At 43.6% G+C, this 9,260-nt stretch overlaps 1 protein-coding gene across 2 annotated transcripts; it reads left to right on the top strand.

The window, feature by feature from the left end:
• The first annotated feature begins 3,038 nt into the window (after nucleotides 1–3,038).
• On the top strand, nucleotides 3,039–8,822 carry LOC123119087 (ankyrin repeat and SAM domain-containing protein 6). 2 transcript variants are annotated; one of them, XR_006458419.1, is made up of 12 exons: nucleotides 3,039–3,222; nucleotides 3,312–3,383; nucleotides 3,728–3,901; nucleotides 3,995–4,129; nucleotides 4,785–4,924; nucleotides 5,581–5,664; nucleotides 5,796–5,921; nucleotides 6,293–6,445; nucleotides 7,459–7,560; nucleotides 7,999–8,183; nucleotides 8,255–8,334; nucleotides 8,531–8,822. XR_006458419.1 is itself a non-coding variant. In XM_044538759.1 (12 exons), the coding sequence occupies exons 1-12, from the start codon at nucleotides 3,168–3,170 to the stop codon at nucleotides 8,550–8,552; spliced, it is 1,314 nt and encodes a 437-aa protein (XP_044394694.1). In that variant the 5' UTR covers nucleotides 3,039–3,167; the 3' UTR covers nucleotides 8,553–8,822. The 2 variants fall into 2 exon arrangements, 1 of the variants encoding a protein (XP_044394694.1); XM_044538759.1 differs by having other exon boundaries at nucleotides 7,999–8,169.
• Nucleotides 8,823–9,260: the final 438 nt, after the last annotated feature.

Raw genomic sequence — 9,260 nt, 5'->3', positions numbered from 1 at the left:
TGTCTTGAAGGTTTGAGGTGTTGCAAAGATGAAACAACCCTTCACTTGGTTTCATGGAGGGGGCATGAATATATTCGATACTCTGTGTCTTTATCAAGATGGAGGGGACAAGGATTAATACCTCACATAGTTCTAAATCCTTTTCGAGATGCAATATTGTATGTGGTCATTTCACTTGAAGGATACTTAGTTTTGATTAAAGTTACACATATGTAGATATATATATATTGTTGTTAAAGTTGGTTGAATGTTGCGATGTTGAATATGAATGAATTGCAGCTTATGAAATAAAAACTATTTGCACTTATTTCCTTAATATTGTGTTTTGTTTGTATAATAATAGGGACTACATCATTCCATGATACCATTTTTACTGTGTGACTAAAATAATATTATTAGCACAAAAGACAATAATAAAAAATCTAGACCGTGCAGGTGCATGGGTTGACGACTAGTATATCTACATTGAAACGAAATTGAGGGTAATCAACCCTTTGTCTGGGCACCGGTCGTCGGAAAGGTATTTGCTACCCTAGTGTCGTTACTAGAGTCCTTATTTATTTTTTGTTTTAGTTTTTTTCATTAGTTCATTTTTCACATGTTAAGAAAACCCGAAATTATTATTATGGCTACTAAAGAGCTTGTAAGCGTGCATCAATCATGCAACTTGATGTCACAACCGAGCAACATGAGGTTAAATCGAACTACTTACTGTGGTTCAACAAAACTAATTCGGAGGCTCTCCTTGAGAGGATGCGTGTATACATCCACTTGTTTCCTTCTCTCTGAGAGGAAAAGCTAAAGAATGACTATTAGCTTTGCCTAAAGGAGCCATTACATTCGGGAATATTTGCTGCAGTATGTTCATGACTAAACATTTTCAAACAGCAAAAACCATGCACTTACGTGCTAATATCGCCACGGCCCTGACGCTGCGCAGGTCAACGTCACCAGCGCGAACCCAAGCTCCTTCGTGGCGACCCACACGATGGCCTCCATGATTGCCTTGGACACCGCGTAGCTAGGGCGCAATGTTGCCGCCAGTGTCGAGGACACAAGCACGATGCACCCCTCGCCACTAGATCCTTGCTTGAGGGTCAAGAATCTGCCGGCGACGTAGATCGAAGGAAGAGAATGGTGATGCAGATTGAAGGAGGAAGAGAGACAAGAGAGAGGCAGGGTTGCGGGAGTGAGAGGAGAGAACGATCGATTTCGTGTATTCCTTCGATTTGGAGGTCTCAACGCGTTTCGAATCTGGCCCGAATATTCGGTCGATAGGAACATGTGGCTTCTGTTCTACTTGTGTACTAACACGGGAACCAAGCTTAGGAGCAGGTCTCACCCATGACATTCTGGTTCATGACTAGAACCAAACAGACCCTACATGTTTCAAGCAGGAAGATCGTGAGCCATTAGTGCTTGCGTGAGAACGTATGAAAGAAACCGTTAGGAATTGTCCTAAACGTGGCATGAAAAAATGGCTAATTCTTCATTTGCTTTATAGTGGTTTAAATCATTTATCCATGAACATGCTTGAGACTATTGTAGGAGGACTATTATGGGAGCTACGAGACGATATGCAGGAAAATCATGCTCAATGGCCTGACAACAAATCTATATCTAGAAAGTTAAATTCTATTACTCAAGAGAAGAATGAAGAGGTGTTAGGACAAAAATTGTTGAGATCATAGGTATGATAAAGAGGTAAATAGGAAGGTGAATGATATTATCAATGTTGCCGTTAATGTCGACTTCATTGCTCACAATAGTTATAATCCCGAGTGGAAGAACTAGAACTTTGATTCTAATCAGAACTTGTAGTAGTCTAGTCCTTTGGAAGAATTAGAACTTTGGTTCTAATCGGAACTTGTAGTAGTCTAGTTAAAACCTGTCAGCCCCGTATATTGATAGCACTACTCGTCCCCTTTAGTCCTCAGACCATGATCCCAATACATCTACCACGAGCAAGGCACACCGTGACTCACTTGCGTGCTGATGAGCCTAACCTGGAAGGAATGACCGGTTCAAGGCCCCCTAGAGCTAGAGTAAGGAGGGTGCTTAAGAAGGATGCGATTCTAGACAGGGTTTTGGGGCAGGTTGGGTGGGGGAGGGTGTTGAAACCCCTACCCGCATCTAGTGGGCATTTTCATGGTTGGTACAAACATCCAAACATGCTCGTGGGCTTCGCCCGAACTTCAAGGTACAATGTATCATGATTATGTACTTCATGTCACGTGCTCGAAAGATCCAACAACTGTTTTTAGCTAGTGGTATCGTACAACGGTTTGTATCATGACACATTTAGAGGCGAGGGCCGGGGGTTATGTCGTGCAATCGCGCAAGGGCGTGCGCATACGGGTCGACCTCAACCGACGACCACAGGTGATGTGGTCGTGACTCATTAAAGGCCGAATATTTTTTTCAACGGGAGGCGATGTTTTCGTTGATAGCGAGATGCCTTAGGTGTTTTCGACAACCTCAAGATCTACCGATTCAGTCTCTCAGAGGTGCTCATAAAAGCAGGGTGTGCAAACATGTGTTCATAAACATGAGTGTATATGCATGTATATGACCATCTACATCTTTTCATGTTTCTCAAAGCAAGTTCAAATTTAAAATTCAAAACCTGAATCCAAAAGCAAAGAAAAGGGAGGTCGTGGTCCTGGCTTCTGTCATGAGTGTCAGTCAGATCGTACCGTGGGTGGGCATCCCATTGTGCGTGCTATACCTGGCCATTTGTCCGGCTGATCCAGGCTTCAGGCCGGGCCTACCAAAGCCTGACGCAGAAAACCTAGGCCCAAGCCCAGCCCGGCCCAGCCGTCGGGCGTAAAAATCAGGTCCAAGCCCGACCCATCATGCAAAAAGCCCGTGGGCCTTAGGCCGGGCCTCTTCCTTAAACTATGAATATGTTGAGCCCGAGCTCAGCCCAGCCCAGCCATCGGCCCTAAAATATAGGCCCAGGCCCGACCCATGGGCAAGGTCGGGCCGTCCGGGCCGGGCTGCCCATGGCCGGGTACAGTGCGAGCGCACCCACTCCCCTCCCTTTTCCCGCCCTTTTTATTCCCCACCTCCTCTCCCAGACTCCAGAAGCTTCCTCCGACTCCTTGCTCCTTGCCACGCACCGCCACCGCCGCCGCCGGCGAAGAGGAGAAGGGCGAGGGGAGAGGATGGGGACCCGACATATACCGCTGCCTTGCCTGTACGAGCTCCTCCTCGGCAAAGGTGACTTGGCACCCTAACCTGTCCGACCGCCGCCGGTTGTACGGCTCCCCCCTCCGGCCGTCTCACCATTTCACTCGCTTGTTTTGCAGAGCGCGACCGTTGGTCGCCGGAGGCCAGGTTCATCGAAGCCGCCCACAACGGCGACGTCGGCAAGATCAAGAGTAAGTGCCGCCTTTCACCAGATCCCCACGCCCCTCCCTCTCCCTCCCTCGCGTCCCGCGTCACCGAGCTCGCTAGATCTGGCCAGGGGCCTAGGGTTTAGCTGCCGTGTGTGCTTCCTTCTCGATCTGGCCGCGGATTACGGCTCTGGGATGCCAAATTTCGGTCGTGATTTAGGTTTCAGTGCTCGGGTTTGGGGGTAAATCGGGGGTTTCAGACCAAATTCTTGCCCCCCTTCCTAAGAATCGGTGGCGATTTCTTTCTGATTCAGATTACAGTATATAGATACTACGTCCTTGCCATGATTCCTGACTAAAAGTGCCCCCTTTTTTTGTCTCAACTGCAGAGATTGCAAAGGAGCTGGACGTGCAGGGGCGTGGGATCCCGGTGACGGTGGCCAACACCACCTACATGGGCATGAACGCCCTCCACGCCGCCGCCGGCTGCGGCAGCTTCTCGGTCTTCCAGTATCTCGTGGAGGAGGTCAAGATGGATGTCGACTTGCCTGACACCGCTCAGCGTACGTTCAGGCCTTTCTGATCCTAATATAAGCACATTTAGTTTTATGACTTCATCATCAACTTCAGCTGAGCTGTGAGTGTCTTAATGATAGAGTTTACACCCGTGGCGCATGCCGTCACCAATGGCAACCTTCCCGCCGTCAAGTACCTCATTGATCATGGCGCTGATGTGCATCAGCAACGTGCAAAGGGAAACATCACTCTTCTTCATGCAGCTGCAGTTCATGGTATGAAAAGGAACTTCACTTGATTGTTAGTACTTACTTTAGCATCCCTTGTTTTGTGCTGGACCTACCATGGTGATAAAAATGAATTTACTTTACCAGGAGCTAGACTAAGCTAGCCTAGTATAATTTTTTTTCCTGTTGCCATACATTAAAAGTAGCCTGATCTTATTTGCTTCTCATGTTCATCGGCGTCTGAATAGTGATCAATCTTATGAGTTAGCCTTCTCATAGGAGTGATAGCTGGCTTTCACAGAGTTTCTTCATATGTATTGAAATAAGAGTGCTCTAGGTTGGAGAAATAAAAAGTGCAGCTTCTAGGGACTCTAAAGCGCTTCCATGAGAGACAGATGGACTTCTAGTTATTGGCTGATTCCTAGTTCCCCCCTCTCAGATATGTAAAGATTCCACGTGTCATCGTATTGCTACCAATCTTGTTAGTCTAGCCATTGGAACTAGTTTCCTGAGAAATGTTCATCTACTTTACCGCCTTCTTATGTTGACTGATTATGGTCATTCTTTCTGTATGCCTATTTAGAGAAATGTGAACCAACAAAAATCCTTCCCCCATTAGTTATTTAAACTTCGCCGAGCAAAAATGTTTTGTTCATGTCATGTATCGGTAATAGTATTATGACCCTTTTCTTCTTTTCTTCAGGGTACTCTGAAATAGTAAAGTTTCTTCTTGCAAGGGGAGCTGATGTCAATGCAGTATCAGATCTTGGGACAGCCCTCACGCATGCTGCTATTAGAGGATTTCCTAGTATTGTCAAGACCCTTTTGGAGCACAATGCAGATGTACTATTCAAATTATTTGTTGATATGCTGTCTTTTAACTCCAATTCCCCCTTTTGCTTGGTTTTTGCTACTTTCTCCAATTGTTCCTACCTGTAGCTGATGGCTTTTTTTGGTTGGTGACTACCTATGCCATGCCAAAAGTTAGGCAAGCTGGTTACTCGTTCAGTTCACAGCCACATTTGTGCCAAGATTCCTTTTCTACAAGTTGGGTCCCATGTGTCACTGACTAAAAAAGGTGTGGTAGGATTCACTTAGGCTTGGCAAAGTATGACACTTATTTTATCATCTTATCTTAGACATGTTTTGCAAAATGCTGTGGCAACTGGCAAATATCATCAACCTTCGTAAACCAACCAAACAGGCCCTGCTATTGCTGTCAATGTGTGAGCCAGAGTAGGCATGGTGGGACCAGTCTGAAAAATTAATGGGAGCAAGCGGACATAAGACTATATTGATATATTCTATTCCCTCCGTCCCATATTATTACAACCAATATGTGAGTATATTGTTGTAATAAAATCTTATATTATGGGACGGAGGGAATATATTCTTACGAAAGAAGTATCCTCAGCTCTTTTTCCCCAAACAATTTCCATCTTTTTGTTGGAACTGTCATATTTTGGCACGAAAATGAAGTTCTTTAATTTTTTTTCCAGCCCAACAAGGCTAGTTGTCAGTTTGGACTTTTAAGCATGGCATTACAAAAATCTTCTGTATCCTGTGTGAAGTTATTGATTCAGGTATAGTATCCTCTGCTTATAATACAGCAGGAATGCTGGATTTCTATAGACTGATGTTTGATTTAGCTATCTTTGTATTACCTACTTGAAAACCATATGATTGGCTTGTCTTCTATACTTGGATCTGATAGGGTGGAGCTAAAGTCAGTGGTGATAGTCCTCGGGATAATCTTTTGGTAAAGGCTGCAGAGAAGGGATTAACTGAAGCTATCAAGTGCTTGTTGGAAGCTGGTGCAAACCCAAATGTTCCTAACACAGTAAGAATGCTCTTTTTGTCACATTCTTGTGTCTATCTTGGCTTAGTAATTTCAGTAGACTTGTCCTATACAGATATGCTACAACCGTATGAGTTATGATGTCAGTACAACTAGATGATGCTATCCGTAAAATTAAAATAAAAGGCTGTGCTAAGTTACCTTTTTTTTTGCATACGCTTGCTACTGTTTCACCTTCCCTTCGTGCCATGTCTTTAATTTGGTCAGATATACATAGATGTGCTGCACTACGTCAACCTATTATGATGGTAGTGAATCAATATGGACATATGGTTTGCATATCATGTCTAGAATACTGCTTATTTCTTCATGTTGAGTATTGCCTTTCTAAAGCTTTCGTTGTTCCTCAACAGTTTGGTAGACTGCCAATAGAGTTGGCTGCTGAGTATGGTACACGGGAAGATGTTGAGATTCTCTTTCCGTTCACCTCACCCATTTCAACTGTGGCAAATTGGAGCGTTGATGGAATCATTAGTCATGTGAAGATGGAAATCAAGCAACTAGAGGTATGCCACTGCAAATTTTCTTGCATACCCTTGGCAATTTTGGTGCACGTTAACTCTCTTGAGTGTGTTGGCGTTAAGTCCATGTTTAACTAACACTGTCAAAGTTTAGCCTCCTACTCGAGACTCGTCAAATGCGCATGTGTTTCCTTGCACCTGCTTTGCTGCCTAAGCTCTGTTCGTGAAAATCATTTTATTTAGATGATGTTAAAAATAACAGGTAGCCAATCGAAAGTGCTCAACTGAGCTCGGGCGCATATAGCAGCTCGTTATCTCTCCTGTTGCTTCTCTGCAAGATTCGAACAGGCCAATGTATAAGCGGTCGTATTCCGAGTAGTATTTGTTTCATTAATGTGATGCGTGGCCCACTATGGCCCAGCATTTATTAAGCCTGTTGCCGTCACGTAGAGTCGGGACAGATGGATATCTAAAGAGCTGGGCCATTTTCTTCCGATTCTGAGCCTTCTACCACCCGTCCCTCGCCGCCAACTGTTGTCTCAGAATTCAAAACAGGGCACGTATTTGATCCTAAACAATTTCTGTCTACAGCACACATGAGTGACACTGGTTACACTGCCACGTACGAATAGGACACGAAGTGTTAGATGCACATCAACCCTCATTTCAGTCCAAAATACACGTACCAAATCAGTCCCATTGAGCCATAAAGATCAAATTCCAGCATCAAATTATCTGTCCACACAGTAAACAGAGGATCATCACACCACAAATAACAATTGCGGCACAGATCCCACCGCAATATAGGATGCTGCAGATAACGAGCTCATATATGCTCGTGACCAGAAACTTTGCGTCCGTAGCCAATTCATTTTTAATAGCTCTCTTTGTTTCCCGTCTGCGTAGCATGCGAGAACTGGGATTTTCAAATCTCGCATTCATTCAAACAGTTTCTTGTATCCATCTTCACCTTAACATCTTTGCTAGAGTACCGTTTCTCTCTCACACGCATCAGACCTCTAATATATACCTGATTCAAGTTATTATGAGTTGCCCAGGATGACAATTTTGTGAAAGAGAGGGTGTCTGACCTGAAACGACAAGCAGATGAAGCATTCAAAAAGCAGGATTATCTAAATGCATCAGTGCTCTACACACAGGTACATTGCCGGACTGTTTATTCTTTGTAGGCTGGTGGTAAAGCCATGAAACATGTTCCTCCATTACAATTTAGTTGATTTATCATTGACATTGATTGATCTGGGGCAATGCGTAAGAGTGATCTGTTACTTTGGCATGCACATCTTGTTGCATATGCGGAGTGTTAGCCAAGATTGGAGAAGTTTCATACCTATGGCTATTGGTAACAAAAATAACAGAGACATCATGTTAGAAAGTAAAATAAGATCTGAAACACATTAATCTTGGTCTTCCATTCCATTTCATGGAACTTGAGGTGGTTTGTTGCTCTTTTCTCACAGTTTCGTGTTTCGGTCCTTGTACCTGTGGAACAAATGACAAATTTGCGTCCTAAACCAAGCAGCGTTTCTAGAATGTGGCAATGGCACTGCAATTTTTCACTGTTTTATCTGCTGCAGGCACTGAAGATGGATAACTTTGACGCTAAGTTGTTATCAAACAGAAGCCTTTGCTGGCTTCGCATGGGTGATGGACAAAGGGCTTTTGATGATGCAACTAAATGCAAAAGGCTGCGTCCAAAGTGGGCAAAGGCGCACTATCGACAAGGATCAGCTCTAATGTTCATGAAGGTGCACTAGATCAGGTTCAAACTGATGATTTCATTGCTCTTTTTATATCTGCTATTTGATTCTGACGTGCGCATGCGTTCATTAGAAGTATGCTGCTGCGTATTCCGCACTCTCGCGCGCTTTAGAGTTGGACCCAGAAAGCGAAGAGACCGAGAAATTATTCTGGTATGAAATCCATGTTTCATCTCGTTTTCTCCTGGAGTGATATTAGATTAACATTGTCAGCAGCTGCAGATTCTAGGTGTTTCCATAATTAGTTAGTTGATTCGGTTGCTTCTTTTGACAATTTTGTGATGAACTTGTCAGTTAGTAGAATTTGATCCTTCTTTGTAACAATGTCGTGATCAACTGATTCATGCAGGGAGGCAATGGAACTGAAGTGATCTTGCCCTGCATGCCGACTGCAGAGAGATCTGAAGCTCACGCAGAATCTCAAGCTCTGTTTTTTGTGTTCTTAGACTAAACAAAAAAAAACCACCAAACTTTGAATTCTGTCACCTTATGCTTTTAATGTACTAATTCAGTCACGGGCTGTAGCAGCAGCTTGGAGCAAACCATGTTACTGGCTACTTATTTTAAGTTGGTTTTGTGAAACTCAAATCCTGTTTTGTTTGTATGGCAACAATGGATGGTGAATTTAATTGGTTATGCTAGAGTGAGATGTTTGGCAGAATATCATGATACTTTGCATTGCCAGCTCCAATGCGCTTGCTGATAAACGAGATAGCTGCTACCATGAATTTGCAAATCTGTGACCAGATTGCTACTTCACTTTGCAGATCATAGGCACTGTTTATGTTTCTTTTTTGTGTGGGGATACTGTTCATGTTCCTTGTTGCTGTTAGCTCTATACTTTTTCTTAACTGGCCATCACGATGTAATATGATCATTAAAATAAGTCTAATTTGATATGTGGTGGCATCAAATGGTTTTAGTTGTGGAGCACCTGCGAAATCATAGTTGTATGACCGGAAGTAGAGTGTGTGTGCCTCTTCTCGAGTTAAGTGTTACATCTAGCATTGTACAATATATTTCTTTCTTTTAGCCTCCGAATATAATGCTGGGGGAATCTTGATACCCTAATGAAAATC

Source organism: Triticum aestivum, chromosome 5D (assembly GCF_018294505.1).
Source record: "Triticum aestivum cultivar Chinese Spring chromosome 5D, IWGSC CS RefSeq v2.1, whole genome shotgun sequence".
Lineage (NCBI taxonomy): Eukaryota > Viridiplantae > Streptophyta > Magnoliopsida > Poales > Poaceae > Triticum > Triticum aestivum.
The sequence above is the reverse complement of the archived record's forward strand: the minus strand, read 5'-3'. Positions and strand labels throughout refer to the sequence as shown.

Coding starts and splice junctions, on each gene's coding strand:
- LOC123119087 (XM_044538759.1), top strand. CDS start 3,168: ATGGGGACCCGACATATACCGCTGCCTTGCCTGTACGAGCTCCTCCTC. Junction 4,130..4,784: donor TCATGCAGCTGCAGTTCATG/GTATGAAAAGGA, acceptor TCTTTTCTTCAG/GGTACTCTGAAATAGTAAAG. Junction 5,665..5,795: donor GTGTGAAGTTATTGATTCAG/GTATAGTATCCT, acceptor TGGATCTGATAG/GGTGGAGCTAAAGTCAGTGG.